General features: G+C 37.3%; 1 protein-coding gene across 3 annotated transcripts in view; it reads right to left on the bottom strand.

The window, feature by feature from the left end:
• Positions 1-21,615, bottom strand: part of LGR5 (leucine rich repeat containing G protein-coupled receptor 5) — a 101,525-nt gene that overhangs the window by 47,310 nt on the left and 32,600 nt on the right. For all 3 annotated transcript variants that reach the window (XR_004778197.2, XM_035543944.2, XM_035543946.2), the window contains exons 2-4: positions 17,376-17,447; positions 3,451-3,522; positions 1,691-1,762 (exon numbers count right to left, since the gene is read on the bottom strand). Coding sequence is in view for 2 of the 3 variants with exons in the window: in XM_035543944.2 (XP_035399837.1) it covers positions 1,691-1,762; positions 3,451-3,522; positions 17,376-17,447 (216 nt within the window). In the remaining variant the exon portion in view is untranslated. The remainder of the gene's footprint in view (positions 1-1,690; positions 1,763-3,450; positions 3,523-17,375; positions 17,448-21,615) is intronic.

Raw genomic sequence — 21,615 nt, 5'->3', positions numbered from 1 at the left:
GTAGAAGGTTGGTAGATACTTTAGAAAATTTAGACACTTTTTTTTTTTTTTTAGTGTGAAAATGAAATTCTGTGGGTAATTCAGAAATGGAATCTACTCTGCATCCTGCATTGAGACAACAAGAATGTCTTTGTAGTTGGAAAATGTGAACTGCAATTGCAGTACAAGACACTAATGATAATCAATTGACTGAACAACAAAATGGCAGGGGGATTTCAGTAGAGGTAGATGTAAAGTCACATCTCTGGGGAAAAAGCAATTCCCACTTGACATGACAAACTTCTGAGTAGCCATAAACATGCTATGAATTAGTCTTAAAGTTGTAGTAAGTGTGAAAATCATAGTGTAGTGTTTACTAAGGGTTAAAAATTTAAACAAGACAAATTTTGGGTGGTTAGCCGGAAAGTGAATAAAAAACATCCATAACTCCTCTCTATAAGTCCGGGATGTGTGAACACTTTCAGTATTCTGTGCAGGTCTGATTCCTCCCTGACTTGTCTCAAATCCATTGTCAAAGAACTGGAAAGAAGTTCAGTACAGAGTGACAAGGATGACCAGATGCAGGGAATAGCTCCCACATAAGAAACAATTTAACATTAATGACTAATGGAGATATGATAGAAGTCTATAAAATCTGGGGTACAACTGTTTACACCTTAGTCCTACATCTATCAGCATCTATTACCATCAAGAGTGATTGTAAGTTCCAAGTACATTAGAGGAGGTAGTTCACCACGCTATGCAGAGTTAGCTGATCAGCAGATATTCTGCCATAGCAAATAATGGGTGTTACATTGGCTCAGAAAGCAATTGTACAAACTCACAAAGAAACTCACAAACTCACAAAGAAAATCCTTTAAGAGCTATTGAGTTCAAAGAAGCTGTTCAGTGAGTCCCTGAGTCCCAAGTTTTGGCAGATGGGACAGTTTACCAAGGGAGTATTATTATATTCTTCTCTTGACCTTTTAGTTTTCCTTTGGCATCCGCTGTTGAAGGCTGGATACTGGGCTAGGTCAGCTTTTAGCGTGATGCGGTACAACCGTCCTTATGTTATGGGGCAGAAGCACATCAAAATAATTTCATTCATACCATGAAGCAGCCAATCCTCACTCCTGGTCTAGGAAATTTGGCAGGAGTTCTGTTAAAACTGAAGCTTGTGGACTGAGTCAGAACGGCACAGTCAAGAACAATAAATATGGAGACCTGCCTGAAGCACAGAATATAATTAAGCATCCTCTAGTACACTTTGTTTCATAAGTTAATAGTATTTTCCATATTGCTTAAAAAGAAAAAAATTACAGCAAACGAAAAAAAAAACAACACGAGTTTCGTTTGGGATTCTTTCTTTTCACCTGTAAAGAATCTTAACTAGAAACCATGGGAAAGACCAGTGCTCAAGGGACCATATTCCTGACACAGAAAGTATTGCAGGGCAAGGAGTGTCTTCTCAGATGGTGAACCAGTTTATAACACTGAGAAGAAGCCACCAGTGTCATGAAATTACTGGAATGAAATCAGTCACTTTTGATGTTTAATTGAGAGTACAATTCTCTTGAAAAGGAACTCAAAGAGAGCTAAAAGGAAAAGTTGGTTCAGCATGTTACTGAGTGACATTAACAGGTAATTAATAGGTAATCTTATATACTATTGTTAATGTAGGCTTACAAGTTGATTTATCAAGTATACTCACAGAGACTGCAGGCTGCGTAAGTTCTGGAGTGCTTCAGTAGGAACCTGGCGTAGTTGGTTATTCTGCAGCATCCTACATTTTGAGTAGCACAAAAAAAACCAGAATCAACACAGTAAAGTTATTCTTTTTCTATTGCAAATTTTCTTCTAAGCTTACCTCCTTTGTACTGGTTTTACCTGAAGATTAAAAGCAAGGAACAATTTACACAAATGCTCCATTCGCCTGGCCTTTTCAAAATTCTAGTTCTCTTCAAACCAAATACCTGTAGCATAATAGCCTTGTTAAGAGCTACTCATCAGCTTTAAGTGGGATTTTCAGAGCAGGTGAGGAAGTTAATAGATCAAATCTAATTGCTTTTGATAGAGTTTTTTAGGTTTGAACTCCTAATCGCCTCCAGTGATTCTGGAATTGTCATCCTCATTTGGGGTTGGACCCGATGATCTCTTGATGTCCCTTCCAACCCCTACAATTCTGTGATTCTGTGATCCTCATGTATTGATTTCTTTTTTCTTGTGCAATACTTCAGTGTTTTATTCTGATAAAGCTCTGAAGGACTGAGTCTTGAAATTCTGACTTGGGAAGATGCTACTATGGCCATCAGGATTTTTAAATGTATGAGGAGTTTATGATTTGGTCTGAAAAAATTTAACTCTGTAAAAACTGATAAACCTTTCCCAATGAAATTAATTTTCTGAAAAGAAAGGTTGCTTGCAATGACCTGACAAACCTCTTTTCTGAAGCTGTCATCTTTTAGCATGCAAAGACAGAAAAATAATTTTTCAGTCCAGTAGAAACTTTTCTTCACTTTGAGCGTGGTTCCATTCACACTGCCTAATAACCTTGTTTGGACCAACTCCCATATACGTAAAAGGACTGTATTTGGGTGACACTGATGTAGTACATGTCTTCAAAATGAGGCATATTGGGACATTGTATATGAAATCATTTTTGGCAGGCTTAAAGCTCCTTGGGCCAACAAGGGCTACAGCTGGCCAACTTTAGAGTAGATGGAGTGGGAAGCCCTTCGTACTTCTTTCCCACTTACGTATCTTTGCAGTAGAGCTCTGTATATTTTTATAGCAGCATCTGGCTTCGCTTGACACTGCCTAGGAGGTTGGCATTCTTGCTAATAAAACAATTTCTATGAACTTTAAGCAAAGATCACCTCTAGTAGCTATATAGTGAGATTTGGTCTGCTAATAATTTTTTATCAACTGTATGTATTGTCTTATTACTCCAAGTAATATAGGGTCTAGTCATTTTTAACAGTTTATCTTAGAGTAGTTAGATCGCAAAGAACAAGATACAAAATAAGAACTGGATTTTATATTGCATTGTGTTCTACAATAATGACTTCCCCCACCCCAGCTCTCAAGAAAAGGAAAAGGCAATTTACCCCTACTTTTGTGTGATCATGAAAAGTCCAAAGGTATTTAGACCTGAACCCAGAAATTTTGAGACAATTAAAGAAACTATTAACTGAACCAATTTTTACCTTTGATATTGTACAGAGACATCTACTTGATGAGCAAGTTGTTTTTAGAATGCCATTAATGTTTTCCAACCTTTGTATTTAGGATATTTTCTATATGAAAAAACAAAGATTTAATGATGTTCATATGTATCTTCACTTCAGCTGAATTGTTCAAAATGAGCTGATCAAAATATGTAATTTACTTGATCAAAACTTCACTGGTTAATTAGTTCCCTGGAGCATTTAGGAAATCAGAAATATATCAAACAACACACAGTTTACTTACAGCACTTTAAGACTGAAAAGGCCAGCAAATGCTCCCTTAGGAATGTATGTCAAGCCATTTCCTGCAAGACGTCTGCAAAGTTTGAAAAAGGAAAAGAAAAAAAGAGTGAATACTTCTACTCTTCATGTGGAATTAATTTGGTTGTTAAAAAGTGCAACACAGCTATGTTTGAACGACTGATGCCAGAGGCAGTAGTTTAAGAGCCTTGTTTTGTCATTAATACACTTCTAAAAGCAAAAAATCAAGAGGAGTCCTTAACTGTACAGTTGATTTACTGACAGCTGGACTGCAGAAACAAAATGCAAGTTCATTATAAATCAAGCTTATGGTTTAAAATGCATATCTAACTCTTCGTAGTGTTCTTTTTAAGCATTAGAGCCTCAGTAACAAAAATACAGGTACACTGACAGCAATAGTATCATTAGACTTGCAGGCATGCACTCTTGGAATTGTGCATGTACAGTATTTGTGCACATCTAACCCAGCTGTGCATTTAACAGATGTACACATAATATCAAAATATATTCATGTACTAGTGATTACAGTTCATTTTACAATAACAACACCTAAAACTTCTGTACTGGTGCAATCACAGTATTCCCTGTGAACAGACTTGTGATAGTTTTTCTTAAAGTGTATTTGCTTAAACTTGTAGGGCTTTTTCCCCTATTTCTTTTGCATCCTCCATCTCCGAATGTCAGAAAATACTTTACAGACCAAGGTAAGTACAACGAATACCTCTGTAAAGCACATTACCCTGACAAAAAAAAAAAGCAAAAAAAAAAAGCAAAAAAAAAACAATGTGTAAGATTTGTGCCTATGGAAGAGATTCTGTATTCCGTATTTGATGTGAAACAATGCCATTGGTATGTTACCCATCAGTGGAACTCCAGAGCATCTTGTATTTAGCCTCCTGACATTCCAGTCCAGCAGGAATGTGCTATGATACCTGTTCCACAGCTGGAAAACTGACTGGCTGAGGTCAGATTCCCAGTCAAGTTCCCCCAAGTGTGTGTCAGTAGAGCCATACTGTCTGCTCTTAGGTGGCCACAATTGTGGGTTGGTATGATCTGACCCTCATATTTGCACACCAAGTTAAACCAAGTGGAATTAGTTAAAATTTCACATCAGCTATATTGCACATCAAAATTGCAGACAGTTACTGCAGCCAGCTGATGTGATGGCTGAGCTGACGTGATTTTGCATCTGGCCCTTTAGGAAAGGCCAGACAAAATGCCTTAGGTATTGAGCTGCCAGAGAGGAATCTACAGCATCAAAATTGGCATCAGAGTTGCTAATCCTGTTTGTGGAAAAAGCCAGGTGCTTACAACTGCAATCCCAAAGATGGAGCACCAACTAGTTCCTAAAATTTGTCTTCCTTTGGAGCTTATTTGGCCCAAGTTAACTAAAGGGTCCTGGGCACACCTCCTTAGACATCCTTATCATATAAAAAAAAAAAATTGGCCACAGAGAAAAAAAATGTGATTCCAGATGCTAACTCCAAACACTTTTCAGGCATCTTCGATTTGTGAAAAAGGACCTTCCCTGTACACACACACACCTGTTGGGTGATAGGACCTGTGGCTCTTCCTCTGTGTGCTAGGCTAGGCATGCCAGATCAGTTCCCTGAAAATAAACGCCATTTGCAGATAACAGACTAGCAGAGGCTAGGGACCTCTCTAATGCTGATCTTAGTTATGATACGGAGTTTTGGAAAGACTATAGACTACTTAACCCCCTCAACAACCTTCTGTGCTGTTATTTTACTGATAGGACTGGGTATGAGTCTGGACATGAATCAGAAAGTGCGGAGCTTGCAAAACTTTACTGGAAAAAAAAAAAAGAAGTAGGTACTGGTACTGAGGTTTCCACTGACAGATAAACGTGCCTGCTTTGTGTGTCATACGGAAAACTCGATAAAGAGCAGAGAATTAAACCCATATCTCCAAAGATTCAAGCTGGTGCTCTGTCAGGCCACCATCCTTTCCTAAGAATGGCCATGTTGCAGTGAATTTCATAGTTGTTGCGATGCAAACTGCCACACACACATGTTCACACTGCCACTTGGAACTGGACTGTTCTTTATTAAAAGAGCTAGCTAAGAAAATCAGATCCTTTAAGAGCTCCTAGAGAAGGACGCTGGTATGGTAAGCATGCTCCTTCCTGCTCCAAATGCAGGACTGTGGCAATGCAATTGGGACACTGCCCAACTTTAAAGTTTTATTTCAGTGTGTACTACTTCTCCCAGCTTAAGAGCATCATTGTGTCTTTCTGTGGTAAGCCTTAATATTTGGCATTTATTTATTTTTTTTGAAAATGGACTGCTGTAATTTTTAAAATGGTTTTATGGTACCTGTGATGCATATCTCATATAGTCAGAAAGAAATACGTATGCACAGAGACATACGTATACATGCAAATGCTACATGTCTCACTGACATTCAGCATGGTTTCAATGAGACTGTACTGCACTGGGTTGCATTTAAGCTAGTCTCTGATGGCCAGAATTTTTTCATTTAACTTTTTTTTCCTGTTTCCTTTTGTGGTCAGGTTTTGTATCAAAAAAACCCCTGTCCTTGGGAGAAGATTTGCCAAAGTAAACTGTTGTCATTCTGATTGTAAGGTCCGTTTGGATTATCTGGCCACCCACAACGTACCACCCGAAGAGCACGACTTCTGCATGGCCCCATTTCCAACACCTTTCGGAGGAATATATGAAGCTGACAGAGAGGTATATGCGAGGGATGCTGAACCATGTTCCTGAGATGTTTTGAACGATAGTTTCCTGCATTGTTAAATTGAGATGTAATTTTTCCTTCCTTCCTTCCTTTTTTTTTTTGTGTGCCTTTTTTTTTCAGATTTCTAACCTTGTTTTGTATTCTGCTTCTTTTCCTTTTAGATCACAACTTCTCGACTATTAAATGTCTCGTACAGACACTTCAGACAGAGGAAACCACACGGTTTTGTATTCAGAGCTGCTGCATTTACTCCTGAGTTTTTCAAACCTCAGGTCATTCTTGTAGTTCTGCTTTGATTATTTTTCAGTTTGAAAAGAGCTCTCACTGATTTTGTAGACAGTGATTACTATAATTTATATGATACTTCTCTGCTTATGCAGCAGAGGATCATGTTCATCATGTATAGGCCATCCCCTTTCAGTAGAGGACTAAATCAAATGTATCGCAAAGGACAAAATACATGTATGTTTGTGCCGTTCTCTTACCAGGCAAACTGACAGTGTCAGGAAAGGTAGACTTCTGGCAACATTTATTGTGTACATAATGATGTTGTCTGACCTGCAGTTACCGAAGTAAATTCTTTCTCACAACACCCTTTACATGACTTTCCATGGAATCAAAGTCAGGCAAACCACCTATCCACTCCCAGGATGCTCCATGAGACCACTTCTGAACACTGGCACAACAGCAGTATCTTCCTTTCCCAGTTCTTTGGAATTCCCCAGCATTGTGTGATTTGGAAAAAATAAGTAATAATGATTCATTGGGCTCATTATCTAATTCTTTCAGTATTCTTGGATGAAAGTTAGCACACCAGATCTTTAAGACATACTGCAAAGCTCATTCAGTCTGGCTTATTTGTTCCCAACGTTTTTAATGCCTTCCTTGTGGCTTTTTTCTTGCTATTACTATGTTTATTTTCTCAGTCTTGGCATAGGGGAAAATGAATCCCCTTGTTGACACTACAGGTATCTATCAAGCATCTGTCGGAGTTTACTCTTCTCCGTTTCAGGGATTTTGTTTTCCATTACACTAAACTATTTGAGGGAAGCTGCCCAGTACTTTTACTGAACTTTGGATGGACTTTGGGTACTGATTTCAGTCTGGATGGATATTGCTTTCCCTGAACAGATGAGGATGGACATCCTGTCTGTCTCTACAGTTCAGCATTTAGTTATGATTTCTGAGAGCAGGAACGAGCTAGCTTGTTCGTAGCACTTACATAACCAAATGGCTGGCTTCCGCCATTTGAAGAACTTTGAATTTCAATTTAAAAAAATAATCACTTATTTCCAGCATTTCTGAGATTTATTACTTTGGAAGTATCACATTAAATAAATTCAGGCTCAAAGGCATCACATCTCTTTAATGAAAAGGTAATCAATAGTACACAGTATTACTGGCTTTGGATCACATTTTTAAAGCTGCAATAGTTTAGAACTAGATTTTACTTATGCTGCTTCATTTCTCTTGCAAATTAATGGAGGCTAGAAAACTTAAGGGCATGTGTCACCATATGCTTCCCTTGGTACCTGCTACTTGACACTCTTGAAGACAAGATACTGGGCTACTTTTGGCTTAAGCACAGTGTAAGTGTTTATGCTACTGCATATTTCTTTCTGAAAGATGTAAAATAAATGAGCTGACAGAAGAGCATGTTGCCTCTATCCTTTCAAATGGCAGCAACTTACAAAACATGTTTCAATGCTGTTCAGCCCAGCTGGCAATCTCCACTCAATGTTGGAATGGTTGCAGTGCTACAGGTCAGGTTTGTGTCCTGTTCTCAGATCTAAGAAAAGGCAGGACTGGTGTTTCCTCTGAGTATTCCTCATCTGTTTATCCCTTTTATTTTGTATTCTGACTTCTCCTGCAGTACCACAATTCGTAGAAATGGTGGTCCCCACATCAGGAGAACATTCCTAAAGACAACACAACTAATGAGGCACCCACGGAAAGTTCTGAAAATGATCTGAACCTTTTTGTTTTCCATCTATTGGTGCTCACGTCTGAAAAGAACAGCTTCATTCCTCAGAAAGAAGCAAATAAACAGTTGTGACTGAACGCAGTCAACTATTTCCATTTCTAGTACAAGATGTTTTTTCACCAACTCAAAACTGCTTTTTGTGTGTATGTTTTCTGCATCAAAACAAGTGCTGCCTGGTGCCAAGCCTCTTCTCATTACCTGCTGGGATGTAACATGAACTTCAAACATTAAAAAGTCTTCTCTCTACAGCTAATGAACTGTGGCACTTAACAAAAAAGCACCTTTTCCCTACCTACTAGAAACTGTTGCAAACCTAACTTAGCTACTCCTCACTGTCTACAGCAGATAGTGACAGTAGGATATGGGTAGCGGCTGCTTTTCTTCTTTTTGTAAGATCTAGTCCAAAAAATGCTGAACAAACATATAAAGTGTATTTCAAAATCTGGTAGTATCAAAATCATAGGAAAGATATGAAAGGAAGATAATCATCTCCTTTTGAAACAGCATTCATTTATATTAATTAACACCCATGCTGTGTTCTAACAAGACTAGCACAACGGAATTTTCTTGAAGAAGTGACTGATCAAACCCTGCAAGGTGTAGAAATGTAGGAGAAGAGATGGTACTCTGCATCTTGGTATGGCTCAACGTATGGCAGGGATAAGCATTACAAGAAGAGTTAAGCTGCACTGTTAAGACATGAGAATCCAGTGAATTCTGTTTTAATTCTCCTTCTGAACAGACACAGTTAAGTAGGACCTCATTACAATCAAACTTAAAATAAATACATTGGACTCATTATGATGCTGGTAATCTACAGTAGCAATACCAGATTATGGTCCTAGGCTGGTGCCAATGCATGCCCTTTAATAAAGATTGGATTACATATCATAGACTAAAGACCCTTAATCACTACTGCTGCATTATATTTAATCACTCCTCATGCCATTTGCTCATATGTATTTCAATATTCTATACATAATGTAACTATGAGTGCAACTCAAAATCATCGGTCACTGTGCAAAGATATTGAGGGATATCAACAAAAATAATTCCCCACTATCTGGCATTTATCTCCCTTTGACTATGCATTTTACTTCTGATCATTACTTTGTTGATTGTATTTGAGGAATGAGAACAAAGACTGCATGTACCAAGACAATGACATTATGAATTTGGTCATATAAAAATACATATATGTAAAAGTAAGTTTAAAGACGGGTAGGTTACCATCAATAATATTACAACTCAGTTTTGCATTTACCTGTTTACTCTGAAAACATGTTCCATTCCTTATTTGCTACATTATATTCTGCAGCTAACAGAAAATTGAAAGGAATTATAGAGACAAACCTAGAGAAGAAAAAAAATAGGTGAAAAAAATCTTTGTTCTTATGAATAGAAATTGGAAGTATAGAAAGCCTGAGACAGTGAAAAATTCCTACAGCTGGGTCACTTCTGCTGCTCTGTGGTACTAATGTTGCTGAATTTGGTGCTAAAACGTTAGTATTGCACATAGAGAATTCCCTTAACATTTATGAAATTGTGTATTGTCTCCTTTATACCTGGGGTACAGATAAGAAATCCTCTTTTGTAATTCAAAACTTTCCTTAAAACCTGATCCCTCCTCTCCAACTGCCATAATTGTTCTGAGTAACCGATAAAGATAAGTGGTGAAATCTTAGTCCCATTGATGTCTGTGAAAAAATTTATGTTGACATAAGTAGAAACAGGACTCATTTCTGCATCGTGTCTCAGTATTGTATCTGCCAGATTCACCTCTTCTCCTACAAGTCACACTAGCACTAGTACCAAAACTACTATCCACATTTGCAATAAAGGAAACTGCAGTTTCTGGAGATACAATGTGGAAGCATAACACAAAAACGCACATTTCATTTTTTTTTCTTAAAAACCTTGTTCTGGATATATATAAAACGTAGTCATTATTTAGGGAAGAATTGCTCATCTTGAATCTTTTGCTTCGATTTTCTTTACTGTCAAACTTAACCAAAGACTTGTACACAACACGTACACTATACATACATATAGTCTAATTATAAAAATATATACGGAATATATCACATATATTTCTATGATTATAGCTTTCGTCAGTTTACATACACATCATTAAATAGATAACACTAAATGTTCTTGCTTATCACATTGAAATAGCTCTGATAATATGGACACATATCCAGAAGTCAACTAAAAATTGAGATTAGAGTTCAATTTTATATTTATTAATGATTATTCTTGGGCAATAGAAATGTATGAATTGATGGGTGATTAATTACTGTGTTAATTATTAATTAATTAATGTATGATATCAGTGTATATCTTTCAAAATGTTTTTGAAGAATTAGTTTGTTAGATGAGGAATTTAGATGTTACTCTATGTTTTAATTATCTTTTTATATTTCAATCTGTCATGTTAATTAAAACTGTAATTATTACAGTAATATAAAAAGAAATGTGGGTCAAATGATATATTAAAAAATCTGATGCTCAGAGAGATCAAAGAAAAAATATATAAAGATACTCTCCTTTCTTTAAAAAAGGGGAGGGGAGTGTGCAAGTCATAATTGTGCTGTACATTATGCTTATTGCTACTTACAGTTTAGTAGGAAATTCAAATATAACGCAGTTTGCTCTTGCTTTAGGGCCTAATTGCCTTTTAAAATGCATGTGCCAAATTCTCAGAGGGTGTAAACTGGAGCAACTCCAACTGACCTCAAGCAGTTGGAATGAAATCAGTGTGTATTTGATCTTGAACTGGCTTTGATAAAAGAGATCTTAGATTTCTGTCAGTTAAGGATGTGGTCTAAAAACGTACTATTTTTTTCTCCACTTATAAAAGGGAGAGCCTCTTTCTGCACCTGGCATGATCCAACAGTGTGTTTCAACAACTGCTAAGGACAACTGATCTCTCCTTTCATGAAGGTGTCCAAGGCCAGCGCTGAGAACAAACTGCTTTGCTCTCAGTGCAGCAGCAGCCAGCTCCCTTCCAGAGGGCTCTAACAGCGAGTGGCCTTTCACTACACAGGCGGCTGGGTACCTGCCCTCTGACTTACAGCATGGCGAGTTGTTAGGAGATACTCCAGCATCAGCCAGGAAATCCCATGTTGATTCCCAGGAGTGGATTCCAAAGATACCAGCAATAAAAGAGAGAACTTTACTGCCACATTTGAAGAATGCTGTCACCAAATCACTAGTCCCAGAATAATCTTCAATTTGTTATAATACTTTAAGTGTTACAGCAAGATGGAGCAACAAATGGTAGGTCAGATATATTACATTTCCTAGTTTGGGTCTTTCAAGCAATTAAGTAATACGAAAGAACTACAGGAGAAATTACTGCTAGCCCTGTTTGGAAATTAAAAACAAAACAAAACAAAACCAAACCTACCAACAACTTAGAGATAAGAACTGTGCTTGTTAACTTATTAGACAGAGATTAATATAGGCTGAATTCAATATCTGTAATCCTAAGCAAGTGAAAAAATGAACAGTATAGGTATCAGCACCAATCACTGCTCTGAAATCAAGCAGTCTACAAACAGGTTGAATTTCCACTGACAAAAGATTATTTCTGCATACTTGCTACTGCAGTACATGCACAACATGTAAGACTTAAATTAAAATCCTGCCTCAGGATCTACAGATACATGGCACATTTAATAAAGCATAGTTTCACTTCAGTTAATTAAGTATAATTTCACTATCTGTATCGATCATGAAACACAAAAAGCTCTTCCTGTGACTTTATTTGATAGTGTAAACTAGTTCCTAATGAATATTGCTGGATAATAAATCACAAGTTCCAGAAAGCACTTACAAGTTACAAGCTGAAAATATACTTAATGTGCATTCAGTAAGAGCAATGCAGCATTATTGACAAGGCTTCTTGAATACTGACATAGAGCATTCATTGTTCTTACCTGCATGTGTATCCTACTATTTTCACTTTTCTTTTACCTTGTTCTCCTCATCCTCTCCCCTTCTGCCCCTTTACACTCCAGATGCAGAGCAGTGTCAAGCTTGCTCCCTGCAACTCGCATTAACATTGCAAGAGTAATTGTTTGTCAGCACACTGTTCTACGAGCAGTGCAAGCTGCTCTCATTTAGTAAGGCATTTGCCACATTGTTTGTCTTCTTTTTGTTACTCATCTTGTCATTACAGATAACACAGAAATAGGGCAGCTTGGAGAGGGGACACAGCCACACAGGAAAGCTCTTTGTTGTTCCTCAGCTTGGTGGCATCAAAGGGACCGCGACAGAGGCGGTGGCAGCTCCGGAACCATCGGGGCCCTTTTTGGTGAATGCAAAGGTTCCGAGCTGTCATCTTGTGCAGCATGAATCTTCCCTGCTTGGCTTTGTTCTTTTCTAGCAAATCAAACTAACTGTGTATGTAAAAACCAGGGGAGAAAACTACTGTAGTTGCTTCCAATTGATTAATTGGATAAATACCTTCTTGCTGTTTTTACAGGTGTATGGTTAATTTCAAAAGGACTGGTGCACTTCCCTCTGTCAGGGCTTTCAGTGCCTCCCTGTCTGTCTCAAAGCAAAGCTGTGGAGCCCCGGCCCTGAGTTATCACCGAAGTCTGTCCTACAGCAGAGGAATTTACGATGTGCCCCTGGCTGCTTGCCTGGTTGGTGACAGATATGGCTCACCGATAAACACTGAGTATTGAACACAGCGGCATATTCTGAACAGATCACCTCTACATGCGATACGTGGGTATGAAGGGAAGAAATCAAATTCACAACTTATGTGCCAGCTATCGCGTAGCACCCGAATTACCTCGGGGATTGTAAGTCTTTTAGCAGTGACAGTTCTGGAGGCATTCACTGATGGAGATGGCACAAGCCGATTTCCACCAGGAACAGCTCCTGTAAAAACTTCTGTGCAAAACCCAAAACACTGATATTTAAGTGACATCAGAAGGACACGTGTGGGGACAGTTTGAGGCACTAGGTGATACCCTATTTTTACTTCTGCTGTGCATGTCCATTGCAGGTATTTTTACATTTTTGCCTTGGAGGTTTCTAAGTCTATGCAGATTATTCTTTGGGAAAGACTTTGGTATCTAAGCATCCTGTCCAAAGTATGTTCAAGTAAATTAACATTCCCCACTTTCTCCAAAAAGTTTTGGACTATGGCTGCAGCACTCTTATATTTACTACCAAGTTCCATAATTGTAAGAAGAGAAGAACGATTTTTCAGTGCTAGCCATAATGAGCCTGTATCAGCACAAAAATAAAGATGGTACACGACCCCAGAAGCTAATGGTCTCAGTTTTCAAAGACACAAATGACTAGAGAGCTCAATCCCACCACTCCAAGTCAGTGGGGAAAAGAACACCTAATTCCCACTAGCAGCCTTGAAAACCTTTTTGTAGGAAGAGAGAGCAAACACACAGAGAAGCAAAAGGAAAATAATAAATAAGAACAGTTTTTAATGAACTATGCCTGGTTATTTAGGACTTCATTTTCATATATGCAGTGGCTGCTTGACCACAATGTGGAGGGACTTCCACACAAATGATGGTGAGGTTCGCAAAATATGTATGTTTTGCGTTGTATCTGTAATTCTGCACTTCAGTATGGCAATAAAATCCACTTTTAAAGGCACTTCTGCTTGATTAACTGATGTAATAATATTGTGGGCAATGTGAAAAACTGTGGACATGTATGTAATTCCCTCCAAGTGTTTTTTTTTTTTTAGAGAAGTAACGTGTTTAGGTAAACTTTACTGTATCTATATGTAGGTTACAATTAACTTAAGGTGATTTTCTCACTTGATTTTGTTAAACAGTCTTACTCTGTAGGTAAAATAAACATAATAACAATCCTATTTTTTGTTCCTTTTTTGCTAAAACATTTAATTTGTTGAAAAACAGCAATGACCTAAGAATCACTTGGAGTTTTGCTCATCTGTGGAGTGTTCCTCTGTTTAAAAGTGAAATAAAAGCCTTGTATATGTGAGTGCATGTGCATATATTTATATTATTATATAGGAACACATGTATTTTTATATATGTGAAGATAATTCTAGTTGGAGATATTTGTAGTTAAGTCTGATTCAAATAGTTTTAAATGATTATTGGCTTTCTTCCTCATTCTTCACAGAGATATTAATTTATAAAATAAAACAGTTTCAGGCACTGCTTTGAAGTGTTAGTAATCCCAAAATGATATGTCTACATTCAGAGGGAGTTGCCTGTTAACCTCTTAAGAGCCCTAGCCTAGGTAATTCTTTACACTTTCTAAAAAGCTTTTTTTTTTAATGCAGTACTCTAACTTACTGCTCTATTAATACAGGCATACTAAACACATTGTAGAATGACATATATCTAGAAAAACACACAGGATCAAGTCTTGGGCTCAGTCATACTGATAAATATCTGCTGTTATTTTGAATTTATAATGAAGAATTTTACTTAATGGTGTTGTACAAGTCCATGCAAAGCAACTTGCTGATAATCAAGAAGCTGAAGCATATTTTTATTTCTTGGTGGGAGTTCTATCATATGCATTTTAAGAAAAAATGATGGTCCTGAAAGGCCTGAAAGGTCTATCATTTTCACAAACAGAAGATCTTGCTCAAAACTAAACTTTTTAGGGGCTGGAACACTTCAGTTTTCAAAGTAACACAACATTTTCCAAGATTTTAGGAGGAAGAGGCACCTCAAAAATACAGCATAGTTTTAATATGTATGTGATCAATAAATACCAGGCATGATCATCAAGATTGCAAGAATGCTGCTTGTAGAGATGTCTAACTTTGGCTGGAAGAGTGGATCGGAGTCAGCCTAGACGGTCAGAATTAGCTCAACAGACCTGGCTTATACACCCTGCTTTGGAGTTAAAACAATTACTTTGACCCTCTTAATAAAATCTCAGCTCTTTTTGGTTAATGACCTGTAAGTATTGCCAAACCTCACATCCAGAACGTAACATCTACGCTAAATCTCAGAGGATCGATTGTTAGCCTTTATCAGATTTTTGAACTAGGCTTATAATAAAGGGATTACTAACACATTTTTCAACATTAAACAGTCCTAGAAAATGCGTTTTTAAGCTCCTGCTATTTTTGTATTTCAAAGAGTGGGTGGCCATTTCTGAGATGCATTTTAACCTCACGGAGACATCGCTTTGGTCTAAAGATCTTGTAAAATCTTATTTTACAATGTCTATATTACAGGCCAAGTTAGGTTTTACAATTGTCCCATTTATTTAGCTGAGTAACATTAACAAGACAGAATTTCCAGGTAAGCTGAGAATAGAAATCATGTAGTAATGCCTGGATGAGCAAAATAATTTTAATACATACAGCCACTGCTCAAAAACGAGTATTAAAGGAGCATGGGAACTACAGCAGCTGTTACTCCCTACTTCAAAACTGAATATCCAATTCCCTTCCTATTTTCTATACTTTTTTCTGAGTAATACTAGACTGAATTGTATTATGTGGCTCTGAACACCACAAACGCTCTCAGCACATTGGGTTTGAATTTGCCTTAAGAACCGGTAATCAGTTACCTCACATCTTCAAAGGCTTCACCTTTCTATGTTTATTTGGAAAGTGAATATGAACAGGAAGGCTGTCACAAAACAGCATCAGAATGATTAGCTCGTGCGAAACAAATGGAGGTGCTGACAGTCGGCATGTACGGCAAAACATAGCAATGAAATTCCCGGTACTATCAGTGGTGAAAAAATGAAAATACAGAATTTGGAAGAGAGGGTTGTAGGGATAGTGGTTTAATATTTAAGGTGGAAAATGTAGACCCAGCACAATTCCAGAGTTATTGACCAGAAAGATGAAATAGACTGCTGAACAGTCTCTCAAACAGTGATTTAAGTCTTGCTATTTGGATCATCATCAGGAAATACATAAAGGACAAGACAGAATTAAAAGAAATAATGCTTCGTAAATGCGAATGCTGCCATTCATAAATATAAGACATTCAAAAATATGAAAGGTGAAAAAGGAAAAGAAAACAGAAAAGAAAAACCTGCTTGCAAATAAGGTGTTGTTCAAACTCGGTATCACCAAAATGGTTTTAATTTCTTTTTTTCTCACAGATGCTGGTTGGAAAGACCAGGTGGAAAAATTCAAATGACTGTTAGCAAGGACACCGAAAGTCATCAGTGCAATAGCCACCTAAAGGACATTTAAATTGCAGAGGACCATGCACATTTCATAACTTAAAACAGACTCTGTCTTTACAAGAATGGCAGAATCATGACTTTGCATATCTTATGTGGGGTTTATGGTGTGCTAGCAGCTAAACTTGCTAGAGAAAAGAAGGCTTTCACTTTTAAAAGCTTATAAAGCACGTTTCATAATAGGCTAGATGCTTACACATTTCCTTTAATCAGCTTGTAGAGGTACTCATGCAAATGCAGGTGCTAGTTTTTTTCCCACAAGAGCTGTGGTGCATCATTTACAGAGTCTCAACCACTCCTCAGGAACCTAAATTTTCTTTTAAGCTTGGGTCATTGTAACTAGGGTCACTGCTAAATCCAGGTCTCATGAAAGCACAATACTTTTCACTTTTGGTTAGTCACCATCACTTCAAAACAGCATTCCTCTTTTGATGTTGTGCTTGATCAGCTAGTTTTTGCAGCAGTTTTTCCCCTCAGTGAATGTAGTAGATAGCGTAACTAAGCTTTCTGAAGGATTCTGCATTTTACAGTCAGCCTTCAGGGATGCTAAATTTAAGAGTAAGGAAACAGTAATTAAAAGCGATTAGGACAAGAAGCATTGATACTATGAAATGTGGACTCAATTGTCCTTGACACAGGCAGAATGAGGCAGCAGGTTTTGGTTTTGATTATTGCTTTACTTGCGATTTTAATAAACATGAGCCAGTATTCAAACTTTTAATATCCTGCTGCTTAGCTATTTCCAAAAAGCAATCCAGCTCTTTTAAGCAGTCCTTGTTTAAAAATTTTAATTTGTTTGGCTCTGTCCTGCCTAGAGAAGTTGTAGCCTCTCAGTAACTCTTTTATAAGTTAATTTCCAGAATCACAAGCAATCGTTTTTTTCAACTAAGTGTTTCCGCATGTGCCAAAAGTGTCAGGCTGACAGCTTTCCTGCACCGTTTTATCTGGTTCCCACAGTAAGTATGAGAGACAAACACAGGAATGTGTCTAGTGCTGACTATGCCCATCAAGGATACAATGATACTTACAGCTCTTCCAGGAAGCGGAGATTGTGCACGGGGTTTGAGGGCAGCTTAGTAATGTTGTTCATACTGAGATCACTGTAGGGGAAAACAGACAGAGACTTAGTATGGCATGCCACAACTGTGGTATCCAGCTGTTCATTCCACACATTTTTAAGTACTACGTTAACAAAAATTAGTTCCTCTGCCAGGACTGATGAATCATTATCTAGTTAGCACTTTAAACATTCTATTTTCCTATGAAAATAGCTTTGTCAAACCAACACAGGCTATAGCATGTTTCTTGTTTCCAAAGACTTTGGAATGTTTTATCATGCTCTATAAATCAAGCTGGAATATTAAACAGCCCTGTTAGCCTACATAATTTTAATAAACCGCTGTACTGTACTAAAATTTATTTGGAGCAGTAAAGGAAAACTACTATGGTTTTCGTTGTTGTTATAGCATTGTAGCACACTGTTGGTATACTAAAGTAGACAAGCAAAAGTGTACAGATACAAACTACATGCATAATTCTTTACATTTAATGAATACGGAAAAATTTTGCTTTTGCTGTACAACCTACTGGTTCTATTGGTTTTCCTTGTGTTACTTTAGGTACCTTAGGTGTCCCCAAAACCCAACTCACTTGAGCTAAAGAAAGGACATATTTTCAAATAATAAACATCCCCTTTCTAGAGTGCTCTTTTTTTGCAGGTTCTCAAATTGCATTAAATAAGTGAAATGAACCATAAAACAAGGGTGTAATGTGATCCTGCTCCGTAGCACACTTCCTGGTGGGGTTCCACAGTAGTTCCTGGCACAGGAAACAACCAGCCATAGCAGCTCTGTCAGAGCTCATTCAGGCTATGTCTTAGACTAAATTTCATATAATACCTTTTTATTCCTAAGGTGTTCCTTCATTGTTTTCCATTGTCTTCCCCAAGCCCCATACTATCATTACAATTGACTTGCATTAAGAATAAAAACTGTAAACAGGCTGCATAACAAAATTCTACCTGGAAGATACAACTTACACAACTATGTCAAAATTATTGTAGACGCTGTTAAAAATATTAGAGAACTTCACGTTTTATGCAAATGTTATGTGATCATTTAAAACAATCTATTCAAATATATGTATTTGTAGCAGCACTTATAGATTCTAGCTACTTTGGGTAGGAGTTGGATAACTTTATTTTTTCCAGCTGTTGAGAGCTCACAAGGTAAAGAAGTTATCTATACTTTGGTGGGTAGGGGTCCTATTCCTATTCCATCCAGTTCTTATTACTCACAGTCTGTTTCACATTACAGAATATATGTTTTTAGTCAGCATTGTTAATTTTGATGTTTGATCTTTTGCTGGATTTTAAAACGTGCAATTTAAAAACATACTTCACGTAGAGATTTTGAAATAAAGGAAATGTGTTAATACTTTACGACAATTATCAAATCACTATTGGGTAAGATCTTTGCATCCACTTCAAAATCGAGGTATAATTTCAGAACTGTGAACTTATTAAATTCATTCTTTACTGTAATACTTTATCACCTAATTCTTTCATACAGCTTAGCAGGTTATTACCCTTTCACTTTGATAAAGGCTCAAAGGATTTATTCTGGCAAAGGAACAAATACATGGATTTACTTGGCAAGAGAAAAACTCACCCAGGTAGTGAATCATATACTACTGAATATGAAGATAAAAATGATAGTTTAACATCATTTTGATTGTGAAATTTTCAACATATATCTTAATGGGTTTTTGTAAACACATTAAATCACATTTTAGGCTTAAAAAGCCATAGTTGGTTGAAGGTGGGAGTGCTTCTTCTTCAGATAGACACGTATTTAGGGCACTCTATAAAAACAGCATTAATCAGTGCTCTGGCTGACCAGGAGAAACTGAAGCCTATTTTTATACTATATTAATTTCCAGTAGTAGTAGACAGGACTTGTTTGTTATCCATGGAACTCCATGTCTCCCAGCTCCTGACCCATATCCGATGATACCTGTCATGAGCGATCTACAGACCAGGCTCTCTCTATTATCTTAAGATGATCAGAAGAAGAGAAGGCCACTTTGATTACATGCTTTGATGCACAATGAGAAAATCAACATTAAATGTTTTTCTTAAAAACATCTTTAGAACTCAGAGGTGGATTTACCAACAGTGAATTCCAGTGTCCTAGTCTCCTTTTCAGATTCCACTTACATGGTGAAGTATGTGTTCTTCATCATATGATGGAGGACAACCTTTTCTTTTTCCCAGTCTACACTGCAGTAGTTGCTAGCTCTTTTAAAACCTACTAGTTAAATAATCCCATTTTGCTAAATAGGCTCCTTTTTTTTTTTCCATATTATTATTTTCTTGAAACATAAAATACAAAGATATTCTTGTGGAACAGGATAACTATATGTTACCTATACATACTGTTTTTATTTTTAACAACTTTCTCATAAACAGAACTTATTTCTCGATTTGTTCAGTAACATCTTTCCAAGCTAGTTTTTAACACAGTGGTAACTAATATACTGACTATTGTAGTCTGTGTTGGCAATGTGTTGCTGTGGTTTAAGAATCTAAGGAAGACTGCTGTAGGGAGAAGTAATATCTTTTAATTAGGCTAACAGATACATCTGGAAAAACTGAGAAACTTTCAGACACAAAAATCAAAAAGCTCTCCTTTTCCCAGCTGTACCAGTTGGCTGATTAGATAACTCTTTCTTCCTAAAAACCTTACATTGCTTGCACTGGCAAAGCAGTTCGTCTGCACTTATAGTTCTTAGTTTCAGAGTACTCTTGTGGGTCAGAATCACCATGGATGCATTTCATCCAATTTTTGTTCACGGAAGGAACTGAGGGACTTAGGAGAGAAGTCTCATGACCCAGAGCTACTTCTGGAGTGATGTACAGAGAAGCAAGACAAACAAAAAGAGTTGATGCAATGCAGTCAGTCAGTGGATCTCATGTGAGCAATGCTGCAAAGTTTGGGCTGCTGAGCAGAAATTCTTCATAGTTCTCCAGAGACAAATAAAGGAGGCTCTCAGCAAACTTGGCAGCCTTTTTACCATATTGCCAAGAAGACATAGCTAGGATGAGATTTATGTCCATTAACTAGATCAAGCACAGCTAACAGCCAGAAAGAGCAAGCTGGTAAACTGTAGGCTTACATATTATTACTACGAAAAACTGTAACAATTGTGATTGATATGTCTTACGTCCTGCACCTGCAATGGTGTATTTCCAAAAAGTGCATCAAACAGGTCTTCTGATTTCTCCTTTCAGTGCTAGCCTGTCAAAATCAGTCATTTGCTTGCACTAAAAAAGAGAAGGGGATGAAAGGTGGCTTGCACATCAGGATTTGTAGCGTAATGTTGAAAAAATATTAAAATCAAGGTCTTCAACTATCCCCAGAGGAACTACTTGGTTTTTATATCAGACCCATTCTCCAGTTTTCCTTGTGTGCGTGTGCATGTGTACTCAGCAAAATCAAAACCGCTGAAACTGCAATTGTTTCTTGTCCAACTCGGTGGAGTCTTACAGGCTACAGTGATGAAAAGCTTACAATTATTAGAATACTGAAAAATCTTTAATAAGTTGATGTAACACAACTTTTCCTATATTCCACCGCTAAAGCACCCGCAAGTCCCACTTACGTCAGTAGGACCTGCATCATTAAGAGTACATTCTGAGTTCTAAAATGCCCCTACTGTAAACAGCAATAACATCAGATCCTCACCTATGAAAATTAACCTCCCCACGAGCTTAAGAACTGTGCTGGAAAGGTGATAGGTTATTTTGAACAGTCAAATGAACACATCATCTCTTCTCCAAGCAGCACTCCTGCAGCCTATTTCCAACTGCTGACCATAAAATCAACATACCAGCAAATGATACTTTTATCTTGTCAGAAGATAAAAAGATTCGCTTCAATGACTGCTTTGGCAACATGGCTCACTATAATGGTATCTTAATTATACTCTGTGCCAATCAATCACCAAGCTGTGTCTCTGATGACTTGAGAAAGGAATCCTACCTGTGATGAAATTGTAAAGTACTTCTATGGCAAATTATCTTTTGAAGGAAGGAGAACATTGCAAACTGCACCATACAACTATTCATTTTTTTTTCTTGGTGACTATACAGAAAAATTCTGAGCATTTGCAAAACAGAATCCAGAAAGGTAAATACAATAGGTCTTCCTCTCCCACTTCCACTTTTGTTATCCATGCATACACATGCTGAAAAAAATATCCAGTTAC

Source organism: Cygnus atratus, chromosome 1 (genome assembly GCF_013377495.2).
Source record: "Cygnus atratus isolate AKBS03 ecotype Queensland, Australia chromosome 1, CAtr_DNAZoo_HiC_assembly, whole genome shotgun sequence".
NCBI classification, from domain to species: domain Eukaryota; kingdom Metazoa; phylum Chordata; class Aves; order Anseriformes; family Anatidae; genus Cygnus; species Cygnus atratus.
The sequence above is the reverse complement of the archived record's forward strand: the minus strand, read 5'-3'. Positions and strand labels throughout refer to the sequence as shown.